Here is a 21,556-nt window from a genome sequence, read left to right on the forward strand (position 1 = left end):
CAGAAAAATCACTTGCAAGCAGTTCATAGAAATCGTTCACTGAGCAATTTCAAATAATGAACATACAAAATAAAGTGTCAGCAGGGAACTGCTCATGCATAATTTGGGAACAGGGATAATTGTTCAGTGTGATTGAATAAATTGTTTACTCTGTACAGTTTAGATAATTTTAATAGCAAACAATTTTACTCTGTCCTTATACCTCAGGATCATGTACCCATTGGATAAAGATCTACAACAACCAGTGCTTCTGTTAAAGCTTGCATGCTTAGATTATTTTAGAAGAAAGTTTGCAACAATCATTTACTATACTATCAAATCAAATACGTGGAAGCCCTGGGATATGGTGTTTTATACCTTGGATTCAAACAAGAAGACAGCCTGTCTTGTATTAACAGGAGACACACTCCCTGCAGGTGTTGCATTGGAAGAATTGCCTGATAATACTTCAGAAAGTGTCTGTTGGAGGCTTGAGTTAAAAATGCATGGAATGCACATATTCCTTTTAAATAAACCTCCAGAATATTAAAAAGCCAAGAGAGTATTTGTCATTCATGATCTCTGCCATACAAACTTCCTTCTAAGAAAACATAATTCTTGAGGATGCTTTCAAGCAAAACCCATATAAATAAATTTTCTGTGGAAAATATGTGTAATTTTTCAGTTATATGACACATAATTTTAGCAACTGGAATGGGATTTGCCAGTGTATTTTATCCCACTCCAGACAGTTGTCAAATACACACATGATTAATTACTTTCTAACGGAGCCCCCTTATATTGTCTATAGAGGGAGTTTAAAAGATTAGTTTAGAGTAGATGCTGAGTACGCTTCCTGGAACTATAAATGGAAATGTTTCATAGATCTTGCTATTGTCTGAAAATAGCCCTGTCATCCTGGCACATCTGGGATCCTGAATACAAAGCATTTTTTCTCTTTAGTGAAAACTTTGCCTAAAAAAGGCTACGGAATCAGGCTCTCATTTGGAAGAGGCAGAGCACTTTCAATTTTACAAGAAGTTACTTTATCATCCTCTTAATAAAGTCTTCCGAAGCTCAGCTAGGCTAAACTGAGATGCAGGAGAGGGAGGTTCTGGTCTCAGCTGTACTTCTGAACTCCTGCCTGACACCTCCAACACCTCCCTGCATCATCAACAGGATGATATTTTCCCTGAAATACAGGAGAACAGGCAGGCTCCAAGAGGTCAGGGTATAACTGCTGAGGATCACAAAGCCGGTTGTTAGAGATAAGGAACAAGACTGAGCAATTTGTAACACCCATGTGACATTTTCTACTGTGGAAAATAACTAAATAATTTGAGGAAGTACTTAAGCTATCAAGACCTTAATAGTAGAAGAAAGAGAGGAAGCCTGTATCAATGAACAGCTGTAACACCATTAAAACCTGTCTCTGCTAATAAAATGCATCAATTCAACACAAATCTCTAAAAATTGATCTGTCTTTTTGAAGCCAATTCCATGTAAATGCAAACAGTTTTTATTTCTTTCTTCTGATAGAGTAATTTATATTAGCACACTTCAATGAACTTGAACTTTATTGACAAAGATAAGAGGTTAAGCCAGTCTTTATAGTGGTTTAACAGTAGGACATTAATTTAATTAAACTAGCCTATTCTCCCATGGTACATTAAACCTTGTTTTTAGAGGAGAAACTCTAACATATTTTACTTGGAGGAAGTTTGTTATCTGTATAACTATAGATAATGTTATCTAGTCTTATTGTATAACTAAAGGTTATATAAAATCATGGTCATTAATATCTGCCTAGGACTATGTGTTATTACCTATATAAAATAATGCCAGTGATTCTATTAAAGGTTTTTTTTCTAGAAGTGGGTAGAGTCCATCAAAGCCATGTCTATATGCTCCATCTGCTTATGCTCCTCCTGGAGAGACAGCATATAGGGGCAGCTCTCAGATCCTCACTCATTTCTCTCTTTCTACTGATAGCTGTACTAGATACCACCATTTACATTAGTAAATGTAGTCTTGGTTCTTACTGCTCTGCTACAGAGTGGAAATGGCATTTAATCACAAATATACTGAAATATAAAGATCCCAAGAGACTATCTGCAGTCAGGACAAAGTTCTACACCCTCACATGGCTGCAAATACTAGTTCATTGCCAAGCTTTCCTAACTAACATTTTTTGCATTGAGCTAAGCAGATGCTGTTTACCACCAAGGCTTTGACCAAAATTAGAGAAGACCTGGAGGGTAATCAGAGAAGTACAAAGATTTTATGGAAGATACAACAAACCGTGCTTCTCCAACGCATAATGTTCAGTACTGTGCTAGAAAATGCTTACATATCAGTTTAGATTGGGATAGGAGCTCTGCTTTGTGCTGCTTTTGGAAGCTACTTGGCTTTGCTCCAGCAAGCATAGTTGAATACTGTCAATCTCAAACATGTGCTAGATGCAATCACTTGTGACCATTCCTGTAGCCGTGCTATCCTGATTCACTCTTCCTACCCTTTTTCCAGCTCTTTTACTCTTCTGCATATCTCGGGAAAGAGCAAGTACACCCATAAAAATGGCTGGCCAGTCAGAGGAAACATAGTCCCAAATCAAGTCCTTTATAATTATTTCATAATATATTTTTGAAAATCAGATCTTATACCAGGCAGCAAGATTCAAAAAACCCCTGTTCATATGCATGCATACCTGGAAAGATCTAGATCTCTTCTCCAAGGTGTAAAGCCAAGAACAACCATAGCAAAGGTAGAGCCTCCTGGGACACGTGTTGATGTGTACATGTATAAACAGTTACTTCAAAAATTAATCGTGATTCTGTATACTTTAAAAAAAATATTTAGGTATAATGCTGACCATATGTTCTTGGCTGCTGGAAAAATAACCCCACTTTGTAGCTAGCTCATCAGAATGTATGGAAAGGGTTTTTCTGCCTTTGCAGTCCTAATTTATCATTGACAGTCAGATTTTGGGATGGGATGGGATGGGCTGCCCACAGGCTGTATCTGGAATGTCTTTCATCACTGGATGCTACTCATCAACCTCCTGGGGATGAGGGCAGGCTCGATGACTATTTTGCCTGCCCTGCAAGACTGGTGGTCCAGGAGAGGGCAAGACAGGACATCCGCAAAGCCGTCTGCAGACGTGCAGGGACACAAGCGTCCCCCTTTGGAGGCACGTCGTTTCTGGGAGATGTCAAACTGCCACACGAGCAAACTTGGTGACATCTCTTAAACATCATGCTCGTGACAAAGAACCACCGTAGGTGCCAAGTTGAGAAAAGCAGTTTTATAAGGGCTGCTGTGGCTCCATGTAGGGGCAATACTGCTTGCCACACTTCTAGGGGAGAATTCAGCTCTTCTAATTTTAACCACTCAATAGCCGGGCAGGCTGCCCGGGCGCGGGGCTCACCCTAAAGCGCAAGGCTGCACCTCTGAGGGGTGGCTCTCCCCACCTGGTTTAGGTGCCTCGGTCAGGCACTGCCCTGTACGCACAGGCCCCCACGCGGGCGAGGGTGCCCGGGGCGATGCTCGCAGCCACGCGGCTCAGAGCCGTCCCCGCCCCGCCCGCAGCCCCCCGAGGCGGGCGGAGGCGCCTGCGCGCTGCGGCCGCTCGGTGTGGGTGTCGGTGCCCGCCCGGCGCTGGCGCCGCCCGCGATTCCCGCCGCCGCTGCCTATTTTAGTCACGGCCGCGGCTCCGTGCCCGCTGGGGGACGCGCTGCCGGCAGCGCTGAGGAGCGGCAGCTCCAGGCTGTCCCTGTCCTGTCCCGGGCGGTCGGGAAACTTTTCCCAGGACGTGAGGCAGGTAAGGGGCGCTCCTGACTCCCTGCGCCGGCGGCACCGGGAGAGCGGGGGCGACGGTGGGGAGCAGCGCCGTCGGGTCCCTCCGCCCCCGGGGCCGGGGGTCTTTCTCCACCGGTGGCGGGAGGGGCGGGCGCCGAGCTTCGCTATGGACCTGCCCCGCGACTGGGGAGAACGCGCTGTCCTGCCCCACTCGGGTCCCGCCGAGCCGGGTTGCGGGCGCGGCTGCCGGGCACTCCTGCCCGCTCGGTCACAGCCCCGGGAAAGCACGGCCGGGCGATGGCCCTTGGCGGGGTTGCAGCTTTGGAAATGGCCCTCTGGGGGGAAAAAGGAGGGTTTGCTTGCTGCTTTTCAATTTTTTATTACTTTCACAATTATTTTGTATGAACGGTGGATTTGGCGTTCGCACGTTGTGGGCTAAAATGAAGCTTCGGAACGCAAAGCAGGGCTGCGGGGTGGCAGCTGCGGTTGCCCCCCTCAATTTCAGCTCTCGGCGCACCTGTGAGCGATGTGACCAGAAGGGAGAGCGAGCCCAAACGCAGCTGAAGTTCCATCGCCGCAGCGCAGCCCCGCTGCTATCAAGTCGAGCGTACCTGGGAGTATTTCTCACTGCGTGAATACTTTGTTGACTATTCTAGGAAAACGTAATATTTTCATTCTGCGGAAAGTGACTAAAGTGACTAACAAATTTCTGTAGTCGATACACTTAAATTATACTTGCTACAAGGAGCATATCGATATACATCTTTTCTTATACTATCTTCCCATTCGTTCCCACGGCATTGCAGAAAATGAAATTGGTAACAAGCTGTAATTAACTCAGCTATGTTAGCTCTAGTAGTTTGTCTTCAGCTGACAAAAGCAAAAGAATTATTGATTGCCTAAATTCTCTATGCAGCTCATGTACTACAAGACCATAGAAAAGTAATTAAAAATTCTGCAGGTATAATTAAAAAAAAATTAGCTTGAATTTTATTTTTTTTTTCTTTTAGACTCACAAAATCTATCTACGTAAAGGATGGACTGTAAAACTTAATTGACTGTAAAGTTATGCAAACATACTCAGGCAAAGACTTAAGAAGCTAACTTGAGTAATGTTGACCAGTAAATCTGTGGGATATGAATAATCTCAATAAAGTGGATAATGATGTGAGTGGGACACTTGGCACTGTCCCGTATCAGCTTGGCTGACTGGTTCTCGTACTAGAGCCAACTGCTTTAAACTTTTCTGCCATGTCTGTCTTCTATGGCTGTTGTCTGGGTATACATAAAATCGCCATTTGTTTTAAAGTCATCTCTGTGTCTGAATATTTGGAGATTAAATCTTTTGGGAATGACTTTCAGAAGTCTGGCTGTTTGTATACAGCTGTTGTGAGCATAGCAAAATCTTAGAGTAAGCTACCTCATTTATGTTCTGAGAATTTGTATTTTCTGATGTAAACCCAAAGTGTTTTATCTTAACTTTCTATCAAGTTCTTGCACAAAAAAAAACAAAACAGGCTTTGCTGTTAACAATACTAATTTTGGATAGATGTAATGTTAAAGTGTGACTGAGGGGTTTTTTGTTTGTTGGATTTTTTTTTTGTTTATTTTCTCCCCCTCCTGTTTGGATAGCAAATAGGCTTGAGTTCACAATCAGCTGAGCTTTCAAATTCTTGGTTTGGTAAATCTAAATCCATATGATGGACAAATTACTGGATATTAAAAAATACTCTTAATGTTTTGTCTTATGTTCCATAGAGCTTTCATTTCATTTCAATCTTGGGCTATTTACCCAAGATTTCCAAAATTATTTGACTATGTTGGTTGTTTTTTAACTCCTGATACTAATACATGTCTTTGCATTGAAGACTTAAGCATATGACTATATAGTCTTGTGCTATATTAATCCTTAGTAGATATAACCCTAAGTTAAAGTTTTAGAGGTCTGATTCTGTACTTTCAAAATTAACTTTTGGCTCTCTGAAGTAGCAGAAGATAAGAAATGATAATTGTTTGTTCATTTGTTGGTCTGCAGCTTTTTTTCTTCACTCTTCAGTATTATTTGACAACACTAGATGCTGGGACTAAAGAACAGCATCTAAAAAGTTACAGCAATGTTGTTTATGACATTTTGGATATTTACCTTTCTGGTGTTACCTGTAGATAAACACTTTACGTTACAGCTTGTAACTCTGCCTGTCTGCCTTTTTTTGTTCATTCTCAAGCAGGCTCCATAGTTGAAATTCAGAGCCAGTGTCAAAATCTGTCCTTGTGTCACTTTGCAATCTATTTCTGTCAGCTTTAAAATACCATTGTGACAGAGAAGTTCTGCAGGTTTCTGTTGTTTTCCAGTACGTTAGGGGAGCTGCAGTCATTGTTTGTGAGTAGTAAGTGAAGTTTGAATGCATTCATATAAAGGCTTTGCGGTATTAAAAACAGTTTATTAAAAAAGTGGAGGTGGGTAGATTTAGGTTCCTGGGTTGTAATTTAGGTAATTAAGTAGGTAGCCCAGACTTTCAGAAGCATTGAACATCCTCTTACAACTGCAGATGCTTTAAATGACTTGGTCTATGTTTGTTGGAGAAACGTCTTCCCATTACAGCACTTCATGGCTGGTGGTTTGAGGCATCAGTATATGTGAAGAGCAAAGGGAGCAGTGTTTTTGCTGTTCCAGTGTAGGGAGTTTATATTGTTTGAAAACAACGGGAGCACCATGATGAGATGTAAGATGAGCACAGACATAGTTATCCAGTTAGCAATTGCCTTCTGTTTATGAGCGTGTTAAAATGCCAGTCCTGCAGCTTTGCACGGGCTCACACTTTGGCTCCCTATGTGAGTGTCTTTGTCAGGACAGTGAAACTTTTCTCATGATTCTGTTGATGAATTCATTTGGAAGAGCTGAAAGATAGTAGGATTGTGTTTGGATGGACCTGATATTTGATAACAGTTAAGTGTAGAGTTTGTTTGACAAACCTCCACATTTTAATTAATATTTGTGAATAACTAATATGTAGAAATGAAAAGAGGAAAGTGATCTTTTAAGAAATGTAAATTATGTATTTTGGTAAAGAGTTATCTAATTTTTTGTCTTTGAAAATAATTTCAATCCAGATATGGTTACACTGTGTCCATGCTAGTGTTTGATCCTGCAAGATGCCTCTGCATATTCTGTAGCACACCTTAACTGTGACAGTCTCTGGACATCAGAGAGAAACTATCAGAGAGAGTTGAGGATTTTTTTCTTCCCACTATTTTAAAAGGGGTTTAAAACATTGATTAATTTCAGAAACTGTCCAGCTTGCTTATCCCTTGTACACAGGTTGATTGGGAGACAATAATAAAAGGAATGGATGAAGCAACTCAAAATTGCTTCGCAGCCCCAAGAAGCACTCTCAAGTAGCAGAGGTGCTTCAGAGTATATTCAAGTCTAGAGGAAATATTAACTCTGTTAACTGCAACTCAGAATTGTCTGCTGAGCAGATTAATTACAAGACATTTAGTAGTCACACACAACGGGGATGTGCACTGTCTCTACAGAATTTAGTTGAATGCAAATCCACTGTGTTGCATGTTTGCTCAGTGATGAAGTGCATATATTTCATTAATGAGACTCAAGCCCAGCTCCATGTGATCTCTACTGCTGTGGCAGTGAGAGACCATATGTGCCTTGGTGGAAGAAGGGTTCTCCTGTGTTTCTGACAGTCTGTCTAGGAACAGTCGTGTTCCTCCAGCTGGGAACTGCTTTGGGTTGAGAAGACCTCCTGGAATGCTTGTAACATTGACTGCAGTTCCCTAAAGAGAGCAACTTTTAAGATTCTGAAGGTAGTGTCTTGAAATCTTCTATGTTCTCCCTGTAGTTTGTTTTTAATAGTAATTTTTTATTTTGTATTGGCAAGGTATTTGCCCACAGATTTTTTTTTTCCTTTTAATTGGTGTGAGAGGAATATATGCTATATTTTATTATTACAACAACAACAAAACCCCCTATGTATATTTAGATTTGAAATAGTCTTTAGCTGTCTCTTTTTCTCCAGGAGTTCTGCAGACAGGCAAAGGTCTTGTAAGCTTGCTCATACTAGGTAGACCAAACTATTTCCCTAAAAGATGTAGCAGCCTGGTCATCTCCCTTTCTGGTTTAATAGCATCTGATCATCTGGGAAGAGAAATTGTATTTTTTTTATTTACTGTCCTCAAAGTGGTTTGGGGGTGTTTTGTGTACTCTGGTTAATGTGTGCAAGATGATGCGTGGCTTAGGAGACCTCCAAGTTTACTGCAAGAAAGCCAAAAGTTGAGGTTCTTTGATTTTGATTTTTATATGGTTGGTTGACTTTTTTTAAATCAATCAAACAGCACATGTTCCTCCTCCAAGATCTTCAACTTCATCACCCTCTTCAACTACCTGAAGGGAGGTTATAGCCAGGCGGGGGTTGGTCTCTTCTCCCGGGCAACCAACAATAGGACAAGGGGACATGGGCTCAAGCTCTGCCAGGGGAGGTTTAGGTTAGATGTTAGGAAAAAATTCTTTACAGAGAGGGTTATCAGGCATTGGAACGGCCTACCCAGAGAGGTGGTGGATTCACCATCCCTGGAGGTTTTTAAAAAGAGATTGGACGTGCCATGATATAGTAATTGGAGTTGGATCAGGGGTTGGACTTGATGATCTTGGAGGTCTCTTCCAACCCTACCTATTCTATGATTCTATGATCTTACATTCCTTATTTAGAAGAATGCCATAAAGGAGGCTTATGTACTGTAAGAGAGACTAATGCTACATAAACCTCTTCTTTTTTTTTTCCAATTCTCATCTAGGTTAAGTTCTCTAAGGTATTTACTTTACCTAGGATAGTGGACCTGTTCAATAAATGGAATATTAAATTGTGATTTTTATTTGTGTAGGGCTAGGAAGGGCACATGGGATGTTTCCTGAGCAATGACAGTCATAGCAGCTGCTGTTGATTATGTGCATATAGTCCAAATTTTGAAATGTTCCATTCTTCAAGCCTAGCTCTTAAGTGAAAGAGATAGCGAAGCATTACTGAACCCTTTTAAAGCATTTGCAGATTTTTTTTTCATGAATGATAATGGAAAATATATCCTGGAAGAGAGAAAAGAGCCCTAAAATCCATGAGTATGTCTACTATATTTCAGTTTAATGCATGATGAATTTTTTTTCCCTCTCCTTGCAGGTGTCTCCAAGATGAATACTACAGCAATGAGCCCACTCACTGTTACTCCACTAGATTTTGTTCCAGACTTTAAAAATGCCACCCTTGAGCCTTTTAATGAGACTGCATGTGAAAACTGGAAAGAGATTCATCATCTTGTTTTCCACGTGGCAAATATTTGCTTTGCAGTTGGACTGGTTATCCCAACTACTTTGAATCTGCATATGATTTTTCTGCGAGGCTTGCTCACCATAGGTAGGAGAATTATTCTGGACAGATTTGCAACCTTCCTGTGACAGAAATGGCTGTTCTTGACCATTATGGAGCTGGTCCCTGCAGTTTATGGTGAAATTACTGCCTGTATTAATGATTGTTGTACTCTGAAGATGGTTTTGATCTAAGTGGGGGCCTGTTTTGACCCCAACATACCTTTTCTAGAAAGATGATATAACCCTTGGCTCTTAAAACTTCCCAGAATTGTAACTTACAATTTCAAACCTATGAATATGTCAACTTGGAAGCAAGTGGACACCATTAACTTCAGATGTGACTGGTTGCTTAAAATTCACTGAATTTCAAATCATAGTTGTGTCTATGGATCATTAAAACCTTTATTTTAGGTTTCAAGGAAATACTGGGATTATATATTGGCTGGTGCACTGGCTTAGTATGCCTGCAGTAGGTGAGGTTTTCCTTGAGAAGCTTGCTGTCAGCCCACGTTCTTTTATCTTGGGTTCAAACATGTCGCACTTGCGGGTCACCAGAGTTATTTTTGTTGCCAGTTTACCATAGCCTTTTGATAGGGAGTGCAGTCTGTGTTCTGAAGTCAGTAGCGTTTCTTCTACCACTGTAGGAATCTTGTGATACCAGAATTTGATTTGAGAGGAACACCTAAATTTGGCATGCTTGAGACTGAGCAAGTGTGGTTTCATTTGTAACACTTGCAGTCCCACAGCTATTTCAAAGCCCCTCTGCCTTGTGTGGGACAAGATCCCTGTGATCGAAGAAGGAGTAGTGAGTCGTTACAGCGCAAGAAAGATACATCCAATTCGACAAGAGCATACTTAAGTATTTTTAAGTGAGTGCTTATTGGTATAATAGTGCAGGCCAATTTTATGATAGAACTTCTATTGTTGAATTTACAATGATCTTGCCTTTTCTATTTTATAGTTATTATAGGATAACTTATTAAAACAAACTGCACAGATGACCGAAGGTCCCAGCATTGCAGGACCTTTTATCTGTGTGGTGCTTGGCTTTAAAAACAAAGGGAGCTCTGCACTTGCTGAGCCTGCTGCTTCGATCTGTAGTTCTTGTGGTATTTTGAGCAGATCTGGAATCAGAGTTTTGCAAGCCGCAGTGGCAGCAGGATGCAAGTCTGCTTGGTAGGCAGCGTGAGTTCCTAGGTATCTGTTCCCTTTGCTTTGACCCTGCCCCCCTGTGTGCTACTTTGAAATATTGCTCCTCTTCAATACTTCCAGACATTGTATTCTCCCATCCCTTGCAGTCTAATTAATAAGTATATTGAAAGCCGCTATATTTTGATTTTTCTGATCCATGTGTAAGTGTTGTCTCATCAGTTAACAGCACAGACAGACTAGATAATACTGAGTTCATTAATTCAATATCATCTTCAGGGAGAATGGGGACAGGAACACTCAACTTGGCACTGTCTCCTTTTTGTCTTCATGTGAAACTTAAAGGAAAATATATCTGTGATCTCTTGGTAGGCTCACAGTTATCTGGGAGAGACTCACTGATGCATAATCTGTCATTTGATAAATATTGTCTTTGTAGGCTAAAAATGGAATTGCTAATCATACAGCATGCCTTTTAAAGCAATGTTCGTTATTCAAAGTAAGGCAACTAAAAAAAGAGTAAGCGTTTGGAAATTTTCTCTTTGATTTTATACAAGTTCAGTTCAGTTATACAGGTTCCTTCTGCGACCTTGTCAAAATGCTGCAATGATAGTTCCTTTTAATTTTCAAAAATATCTGCATATGACTTTAGGAAGTTTTTATGCAACTCTTGCTCTCTAATTAAATATGAAGGTTAGTGATATGAACAGTAAGCATTCATTTGTAGGCTTTTGTTCATCCAATTAATTCAATACTAGGGATAAAGTTTCTTAATTATTTTTTTCTTTTATTTAGGGTACAATTTTCCACATCTCTTTTCTACTTCATTTTAGTAATGGATCATCATGGGCTGCACCTTTCTCCTTTCCCCAGTCCTGATCTGAATTACTGTCGTTTCAGTATTGCAGTCCCATGGTGTCAACCTACTCTCAGTGCCTGTTTGCAGCATTGTGCTGATTAGCTGTCATTGCATGCGATGATCTCAAGAACCGAAGTGTAGTACAGCTTGTAGAATACATTGCTTTTCATTGTAATTATAGTCAGTGGACGCATTCTTGATGGCTTTGTAGGAATGTTTGTTTGGTGGAATTAACTTCCTTTTTTTTTTTTTTTAATTTTTACAGGATGTGCATTGTTCATCATTTGGGCCACACTCTATCGTTGTGCATTGGACATAATGATCTGGAATTCTGTGTTTTTGGTTGTCAACCTTTTACATTTCATATACCTAGTGTATAAAAGAAGACCGGTATGTATAACAGCTAAATTTCACAAGCAGTCTAGTAAGATGCAAGAAAAGGAAATTTTGCCCACGTTTGCTAGGCAAACCAATGAATTGGTATGCATTTTCAGCAGAATACTTTGTGTTCCAGAGACACACTCTGGAAGTGTGTAACAGCTAGTACCAAAAGAACCCAAAACCAACCTAGCTGGAAATAAGCTCTTCACCAAGTCAACACAACCTGTGCCAGAAAGCAGCTAAGAAATTAGCACCTTGCTCCTTTCCTGGCATAGCAGCATGATGCTTGACTTCTGTCTTGCCTGGGAGATAGCTTAAAACTAGCTAGACATTTGCAGATGCGTAGTAAATATTTCTGGTTTAAATTGCTCTCAGAGAGTAATCTTACCAGTTGAAAGGGAAGTTCCTCTTGAGTTTGTGTTGCTAATGCTATTATTTTAGCCTATTCAATCCATTTATATCATCACTAAGATATAGCATATGATGAAACTGCACTGTATTTTTGCTAGTCAGCCATGGCCATGCTGTCTGATGCACACACAAAATAGCAGTTGTGATAATGCAGAACCAGTGGGGCCAGACTGTGTTTGTGTCTGCAGTTAAATATCCCATGCAGGTACTCTGGTTTTTAATGTGGGACAAGCTCATGTTGCAGTCTTTTCCCCCAACTAATTTAGCATGTGCTGCTCCCCTTCAACCCACCCACCAACTGAGCCTTTTAGTATCATCTTGAGGCCTCTAGTATTTTGTCAGATGGGACAGAAACTGGCCAACAATGTCAGAAATTCTTGCAAAAGGCTGGAGTGCATAGCTAATAGAAATCCATTTCTGGACAAAACCGAACCTTAAAACTTATTTGTATTTTTAAAGGTGAGTTGTGACATGCATCTTTAAACATGCGTAATGGTCCTTGGGTTCGTACCCATCCAACCCTTTCCAAAAATCTAAATAAAAGGCTATTGGAGAGTGAAGAAGCATCTCAGGAGGATGATGTGCTGGTTTGTGCTTGAGTAAAAAAAATATGACTTTACAATGTGTAAATCAATACTGAATGAAGAAAGAAGGTAATTACAGTTGTCTATTAAAAGCTGTGTTTGCATAGGCTGGAGTATTTTGTGCATCATGGTATAGACTTCATCCTATTGAAGAGACAGCTATTTTCACTAAATCATCTAGTAAATTTATTGGCAGAATTATTTGTAGGAGTTAGGTTAAGTGGTAGAAGTCCTACTCTATAGGTGGATTTAAAAAGAAGGAATTGTGTAAGGACATGAAACTTGACTGATAAACTCAGTCATCGAAGTTTGTAAAAAAAATTACATCTAAGAGAAAGAATTTGAGGACCTGCCTTTAACTTTTCTTTGTATTTCTGTAGCCCTTGCCCATTAGCAATGTAACCACAGCAGAACTGAGGTACTTGGCACTTCCATAAACTGTGTGCCATAGGCCCCATGTGGGGCAAAACCACAACTATTCTTACACAGAATAAACTAGAATTCTCAGTAGAAAGTGATAGAGGAAATGTAGGAAAATAGACTTTGGTGGACTTAAATACTATGCATGTTGAGGATTTCAACTTAAGTAGAGGCAGAGCAAGCTGCCAAAGGAAGAAGAATTTAAAGGAAATGAAAGAGATGGTAGAAAGGCTGAAATCTTTACCAGCATGACTAAAAACTGCAGGACAAACTCCAGTAGGCAACCACAGCATATAAAAGGAGGATGAAGGTTAAATTGCATCTGTCTACAAAAAGGTGATAAATTGAGTACATTTATTTGAGTACGTGTGTTAACAAAGGCTTTACCTACAATGCTGTTCCTCCAGTATGGAGCACAGATTCATCTGAAGGTTACCATCAAAAGAGCTACACGACCTGTACAACTTAAAAGCTTAGTCAAGAATTAGTTCTGGTAGACTGGCCATGTAGTGCTGTTTCTTAGTATATTAAGACTTAATTTCAGTAATCTTCTTTCCACTAAGAAATCACGGTATTTATGAACACTGCATGAAAAACATTGTACTATTTTAATTGGTGTAATATGTAATACTTTCAGTAATCATTTAAAAAAATCATATGAATCTTTGTTACAGACTGTGATCAACAAGCTTACTTGAAGTGATGCCTACTAGTCACGCATGACTTTTTAGCTGTCTTACATGTTTACTACGAACTCAAAGGCTGTTTTTAAGTGGTTTTCCTACAGGAAGATAAAGAATGGGGAAAAAAATTAAAATTCTTAGGAACTAATTTTTGAAAGAGACTTTCTCTCTGCAGCTATTGTATTGCCTATCTCAGTCAGTTTTGGTCATCCTCACAAATAATCTTTTTAAGGAAAGAAAGGAATGGAAGAACAATTACAAGTTAGTTGTATTACAAAATGAATAATTGATACTCTCAGTTGTTAAATATTTATTTTATTAAATGGAGCATGCAAAATCTCAGTGGGTTTCTTTTCTGACCAGAAGACTATTTCTGTGGTTTTGTTTTCTTGGAGCTTTACAAATCTGGCTTTTGTAGGCTGAGTGGAAGCTGAGTCTAATCAGTGTCTGACTTGGAGATCTGGCATCACCCCAGAATATTTCAACCACTGCTGAACAAAATGCTACACTTACCCATATGGCTCATTTGGAATATGACCCACAAGCATGACTGGAGGAGCAGTCAGCTGTGCCTATGAGTGAATAGTCTGTTATAAGGGAGACCATCCAAAGTACAACTACAGTCTCCAGCCTGATCAGTCTTTAAGAAAGTAGTTACGCCTGCTCACTCTAAGTATTATTCATTACAGGAAGATCAGAAAACGTGAATTATATACTAGTTAAGGGATTGCATTAACACTCCAGGGCCAAAATTTGCCCTCATGTCTGTTTGCGTGGTTATGAATTCAGGAGTCTTGGAATCTACTCAAATTCCTTTTTCAGATGAAGATATGTATTTCTTTGAGTTGCAGTGGTCGTGTATAGAAAGAGGTGCAAATTAAATTGGTATAGCTGTTAAAAATGAAAGAATTCCTGGAGAACATGCCAGCAAAACAAATAGTCATCTGGCTTCACAATTATATGGAACATATTTTGAAATCAAATAGTTCAGGACAATCCCCAACAGAATACAGTTTCTCTTGCTGGTTAATTTTTATTCCTTGTTTTGTCTGTGTAGATGTCTGCTGAGATATTAAAGACTGTGGCATAGGGAATGTGCAGGAAATTCCTAACCTGGATTTCATATAAAGGTAGTTGTTGGTGTGAGATTTAACTAGTAATTGATTCAGTGTGAAAGCAGTCTAACTTTAGGTCAGGTGACATACTGGACACAGTAGGTCCATGAACCTTGATGACACACACCCACAAGAACTGATGTCACTGGGAGGCTATTCTTGATTGTCTTGGAATAATCATACTGACTGAGAGAAGTGCATGAAGGAAATAGTGAATATTGTCTACCTTAATTTCAGTAGGATTTTCAGCACTATCTCCTATTAAATCCTGATAGAAAATCTGTTGCAGTTTGTGCAGGATAAGGACACAGTGAGATGGATTGAAAATTGGCTGAATGGCTGGGCTGAGTGTGGTAATCAGGGGTAAGAAGTCTAGTTGGAGGTGTGTATTACATATACTAGTGTGTGGTGTGTGCACTAGCAGTGTAACCTCAGGGCCAGTGCTAGGCTCTGTTTGACATCTTCATTAATGATCTGGATGGTGGGGCAGATGTGTACCCTGATGACACAAAACTGGGAGGAGTGGCTGATAGGCCAGAAGGTTGGGAAACCATCTGGAGGGACCTCACCAGACTAGGGAAATGGGCCAACAGGAACCTCATGTAGTTCAGCAAAAAGGGCAGAGTCCTGCACCTGGGGAGGAATAATCGCATGCATCAGCATGTGCCACAGACCAGCGACCTAGAAAGCAGCTTTGTAGAAAAGGACTTGCATGTCCTGAAGGAAAAGTTGAACGTGAACCGCTTCTGCCATTTTTTCTTGGTTGCTTTTCCTTATTCTCTTTGTATTTTGTTTCTTCATTATCTGATGCTTATTGTTCTAATTTGTTTTCCTCACAGCAAATATGCAGGCTTTGTTCAGGCTGCCTCAGCTTTCAGGAAGGCAAGGATACTGTCTTAGTCCCTGCTGCCTTCATTCAGGAAAGACTTCCAGGCTTGGGATTTCAGCCAACTTCTTTTCCCTCATTGCTGTTGCCAGAGTTTGGGTGGGCTCCTTGATGTGGGATGTTCATCTGGCAGTGTTTTGGTTTTTCTTTTTTCCTCCCTCATCACATGTGGTTTCAATATGATGGATTTGTTTTTCAGGACTTGCTTTTCTACTGCAAGTAAGCCAAGAAGCTCAGGGATGAAAGGGGCTCCCGGGAGAGCCTGAGAGATAGCCAGAGTGACGCATGTATGTAGTGTGAAAGGCTATCTGTGTAATTCTCGCCCAAGTCCTATTCACTGTTACATCAACGGAAGTCTCAGAAGACTCCTTATGTCTGATTTAATGTGCTACTTGGGTGGAACACCATTCTAAAGCACCTGTATGCCAGCCTGGCTAATTTTAGATAAGGTTTTGGTTACCCTGTTATAGGCAGTGTTTGTGGATAGATGTCACACATTTGCCACTTCTTTCCTTACTTAAGCAAAATGAAGCCAAAGATGTTCCTCAAGCATAGCAACTCAAGCATGTGTGCAACCTTACCCTTTTTTAACTGCATCTGTGCTTATCGATGTCTCTTGTTTATCCAATCTAGATCAAGATAGAGAAGGAACTTAGCAGCCTCTACAAGAGAATGTTTGAACCTCTCCATGTGCCTCCAGAGCTCTTCCAAAGGCTAACTGGACAATTCTGCAACATTCAGACTTTAAAGACAGGGCAAGCCTATGCAGCAGAAGATAAAACATCGGTTGATGATAGGCTAAGCATCCTGCTGAAGGGAAAGTAGGTTCTATAAGAGCTTGGGGACAATCTTATGCTTTGTGTGATGGTTCAATAGATTAAAAAATTGTTGAGGTTTTTGTTAGCTTTTTTAATGTTATTGTTTGTAGCATGTTATGGTCTATAACAAACAGTCTATAGCCAAATAGTCTGTAGGTATAGAATATTTTGGGACACTATTTTCAGATGACAGTGATGTCTCTTACTGGGAGCATATTATGTATCCACCTATATGTGCAGCAGCATGGATTTTAGTGGGAATTATATTTGTATAAAACCAAAGGCAATGTCTTGCAGAACAAGCAAGAGTTTTGTCTGAGTTTTATATTCTCAGTGCATTCTCAGTTTTTAAGGTTAAAAAATATTGTGCATGAGGGAAGGAAAAGTATCCCTCCAGTAGACTTTAAAACAGCAGACCTATTAGAATTGATTCATTGCACGTGTATGTGCAAGTAGAAAGGGGCAGGTGCACTGCGCAAAGGCTGACAGAACCCAGGTGAGAAAGGATAAAATATATGCCAGTGGCCAAGCTGTAATCTTGAAACTCACATTAAATTCTGGCCAATATTTTAACCAGTTTCTCTTGGCAGCAACAGTGATGTCAGGCTTCACTGTTTTCCTTACTCATTGTCACAGAGCTATCTAGAAGAAGCCTAATTCTCTTCTGGCTGTATAGCATAACTCTGCAATAATCTCTATTTGACTGGCAGCCTGTTATGCTTGGAATCAGTGGAGATTTAGGCAGAAAACAGGGTAGCTCTGGGTGTGATATTCCAGAAGATTAATGTATTATTTTTTTTTCCTGTTGCATATTTCTTTACCATTGTCAACAATCATATCCAAATTTAAATTAAATTAATCAAACTTCCATGATTTTAAAATGTTGTTTCATACATTTTTATTTCCAGAATGAAAGTGTCTTATCGAGGGCATTTTCTGCATAATATTTACCCCTGTGCCTTTATAGATTCTCCTGAATTTCGATCAACACAGATGAACCGGGGTGAGAAATTCCAGGTACACTTTGTTTTAAATGTCACTGGATATGAGCTGATGAGATCATTAAAAAAAACAGAATATAAATTTGATCAACAGTGAACTATTTGACTTGCACAATTTTGCTGACTTTCTAGTACTGGTGTTTGACGATGAACCATATTAAGAATAACTTTTAAAATTAAATGCTGCAAAACAGTATTATGATTCTGTTGACTGAGCAGTCTGACTTTTGCTGTTCTGCTCTCTTTTACTGTTTCCAAGTTCATTTTATTTTAAGAGATTGCTCAGGACAAATAATTTAAGAGGTGGCTTTGCTGGACAAAGAGATGATATGAGCAGGTCTCATCACTGGTTCAAAAACAGAAAAGAAAAAATAATTATTGTAATAGTGAAAGACTAAAAGTTCAGGCACTGGTAGTTGGAAATTGGTACTTATCAAAGCATATTAACGCTTCTGCCATTTTGCAAGTTGTTAAAGCAGCATAATCTGAAAGTTATCTCAGTATTTTGAATAAAAATATTCTTATGAGAGACAATAAGGGTATGTGTCTCTAGCAGTGTAATTATGCTAGTGTATTAAAGGATATATTTTATTATAGCCTTGTGGGGGTGTGTGGAAATACTGTTTTTCCCCATAGAAATGGCTATTTTGCTGTGTTTTACTTGATGTTCTTTAGTTAGATGTGTGTAATAATGACTGGATGGTGGCCGACTGGGTACATCCACACAGATACCCTGGCAGAAGGGGAGGGAGGGAGAGCAGTGTAGGCTCTAAAATCAGTGATTGAGGTCATATATTCCAGTCAAATACTAGGCTTAATGCCAGGGGATGCATTCATTTTGCAGCAGCGAGGTGTCCCACAGCACAGCTGCCCTCTTGGCACAGCCTGTTTTCCCTGTAAGGGACTGAATAAGAGTTCATCCCTCTCAAGGGAAAAGGTTCATGCCTCAACTTCTGCCTTCCTTAAAAATTATTGCAATCTGGTGCAATGCACATCCTTTACTCGTGAGGTCTGCTCGTTACTGCCGTATTGATACTGTCACTGCTGCCATTTCAAGAGTACACAGATTCAATCTTAAGGACCCCATCTGCTGGCAATGCTGGTGAATTCTTCCTCGGCCAGTGGGCTTATATTACAGACTGTGAAGTAAAAAATCCATGGATACGTGACAGTTTCCCATTTTTTCTTGGACTTTATAGGTTTTTAATTTTTTCGGGAGGTTGCGTTATCCTGTAATAGAAGAGAGCACTTGATTTCTTCGTAGGCGACTGACTTCCCCCTTCAAAACATGCCTTTGGGTATCACCAAGTAGTATGGGTTTCAGTGTGCCATTGCCCTCTGCCGGCACAGGGGGACAAACCTGGCAGGTCCAGCCTCCCATGAGGGGGAGCAAGCTCTCCTGTAACTACCCGTAAATGAATTATCAATAACTGAGCAAACAGAGTCTTACTTAACTCAACCGCTAGAAAGCGGTGCTTGTGGGATCAGTAGGGATGACAGCAAAGAGAGAAAGACGAAAATGTTTTTTTTTAATCACTAAACATTCTTTGATGGAGACCTTTGGATGGTACAAGTTGCTCCTGCTTGGTGACATAAAATAAACCCAAGCAACATGTAGGCCTATTGGGATTCAAGTAGTGTCATCACCATAAGACTGACTTTATATGTTAATTTCCTCTTACATAAACGCTTTTACGGTTTGGGAACTCATGAGAGTTTTTCTCCTGTTACCTCCCCCCAGGTTTTCTGAAAAACAAACTGGCTGCACATATCAGTGAAAAATACAATGATAATAAATATCTGAGATTTTTTATATTTATAAACACAGCATTCTAAGGGATACCAAAAAGTCTTATGGCTTTAACAGTTATTTTAACTGGAGACACAAATGAAATGGTATCACTTATTTTAAAGCATGTTTAAATGTGATAATCTTAAAACATTTTTAAATGTGCTAATTCTGAGCATGTATTTTTTTTCAGGTCACCATTATCGCAGATGATAACTGCAAGTTCCTGTGCTGGTCCAGGGAAAGGCTGACTTATTTTCTGGAGTCTGAGCCATTTCTTTATGAGATCTTCAAGTACCTTATTGGCAAAGATATTACAAATAAGCTCTATTCATTGAATGACCCAACCTTAAATGACAAGGTAAGTAATTTGAGTTTTGTTTGGGAATTTTTCTTCCACACACAAATATGTTTTTACTTCAATTTTAAATGCTCTTAAAACACCTTTTTTTAATCTGCTGCTATCAGCTGCTGAATGCACTCTCATGGCCTTTTAGTGCCAAGATGTGAGTCAGTGCAGTGTTTCTGTTAAAAGCAATACTTGTTAAAGTTTGCACAGTCAGGTACCTGAAAGATGAGTAACTGAGATTCAAAACTGATTGGCTAGTGCAAATATTTCTAGTCATCTATTAGACGTGATGGCCACTAGTTAAAAAGGTGCTTCTCCCTGGATATCCTTTCTTATTAACAAATGGGTGCCTTTGTACAAAGAAGCTTCAGAGTTTTTTCTTAAAGCTTTACTAGGGGAAATATCTATGTAATACTGATTTCTAGGAAGAATAATTTCAACATCTTTGAGGGTTGAAAATACAAATAAAGCAAACATTATGTGAATATGATGCAGTTAATTAAAGGAATCATGAAATATGTATGAAATATAAATAAATATGAATATATATAGAATATTAAGTGGTCTGAATAGAACTCATTCTTTGCCTGTAGAGGGAGTGTGTTTTAGGTGCCTGGGTAAGTGCTCTAAGTGTAGTCATAGATATATTAATTATCTTGTTTTAGTTTCATTTTGTCTCCTTACTTAGTTATATGACTACAAAATTTGGACAGTAACTTGTTTGCTGGTGGTTTTCCAGTTTGGGTGTTTTTTGTTGTTGTTTGTTTGTTTATTATTCATGTACTGGTTGTAAGGTTGTCCATATATAATTTATTTGAAGAATCTTCACCATCATTTATGGAAAGCTTTATCATTTTATAATACAGTATTTTTGTATTCTGTCTGTATTAATTAATTTAGAGCAAAAATCCTTCTCATCAGATTACCTGTAGGTAACTTGTATATATAGGTTAAACAGTTACATCTGCAAAGTTGTGAATTTGATTGAGAATTATCCTAAAGGAATGACTGCCACTACTACAGACTTCAACAGGCTTAACTTGTCTTATCTTTGTGCCTGATTAGACTCTCAATTTTATACTGATTATAGAAAGAGAAAAGAAAGAATTGCAGGGGAAACAATTTAATAGCAATAAAGCACTGCGTAATTTGCTTTTTGATTAATTAAATAGATTACACTGTCTTGCAGTCAAATACTCAAAACTATTTCAGATCACTGCTTTAATTTACTAATGCAGTAAGGTCAAATGATGTAGCAGAAATATACCATCTGTAAAATACATCTTATAAAGCATGTGTTAAACCTGCTTTTTTTTTTTTTTCAATAAAAAAGACTTACAGGGGAATTTTCTATAATAAAACTCATATCTACGTAGACAGAAAGTAATTTCTGGAGTATGGCACCTTGAAGGAGTACGTAGCAATGTGTCTCCTATGTGTGCTAAGAATTGTATTGGGAGACTGCTCTCTCCTGGAGACTGCTGTTCTGCACATTCCTTCTCACCTTGCCTTTTTTCCCTTTTCCCTCCATCTTTCCTTTTTCTTCTTTCTGTAAGAAAACACATGAAAGTTCCAGTGCAAAGCTAAATTGAAATTGAATAATTAATATGAGGTTTCATACTTGTCAGTGTTCCAATTCGAATATATTACTGGCATTTTCTCTTTTCATTCCAATCGATGTACACTGCATAGAATCTCCTGCTGTAGCAAGTTTCTTGGATAATCATAGCTGAGACCGGAGCATCTACTGCAAGGGAATTAGTTATTTTCCATTTTATTTTAATTTAAAAATTATAAAATAATTTTTATTTTAAAAATAAAATTTTAAAAATAAAATTTTAAAAATAATATTTTTAAAATAATTTTTATTTTAAAAATAAAATTTTAAAAATAATATTTTTAAAATAATTTTTATTTTAAAAATAATATTTTTAAAATAATTTTTATTTTAAAAATAATA

At 39.0% G+C, this 21,556-nt stretch overlaps 1 protein-coding gene across 1 annotated transcript in view; it reads left to right on the forward strand.

Annotated features, from left to right (window-relative positions):
- Positions 1–3,626: 3,626 nt before the first annotated feature.
- BVES (blood vessel epicardial substance) overlaps positions 3,627–21,556 on the forward strand; it is a 26,544-nt gene continuing 8,614 nt past the window's right edge. The window contains exons 1-6 of the mRNA XM_027694128.1: positions 3,627–3,799; positions 8,964–9,197; positions 11,425–11,549; positions 16,273–16,460; positions 17,366–17,474; positions 19,441–19,608. Coding sequence (XP_027549929.1) covers positions 8,975–9,197; positions 11,425–11,549; positions 16,273–16,460; positions 17,366–17,474; positions 19,441–19,608 — 813 coding nt within the window. The 5' untranslated portion in view covers positions 3,627–3,799; positions 8,964–8,974. The remainder of the gene's footprint in view (positions 3,800–8,963; positions 9,198–11,424; positions 11,550–16,272; positions 16,461–17,365; positions 17,475–19,440; positions 19,609–21,556) is intronic.

The sequence above is a fragment of the Neopelma chrysocephalum genome, unplaced genomic scaffold, assembly GCF_003984885.1.
Source record: "Neopelma chrysocephalum unplaced genomic scaffold, ASM398488v2 Primary Assembly neopelma1_23, whole genome shotgun sequence".
In the NCBI taxonomy this organism is placed as follows: Eukaryota; Metazoa; Chordata; class Aves; order Passeriformes; family Pipridae; genus Neopelma; species Neopelma chrysocephalum.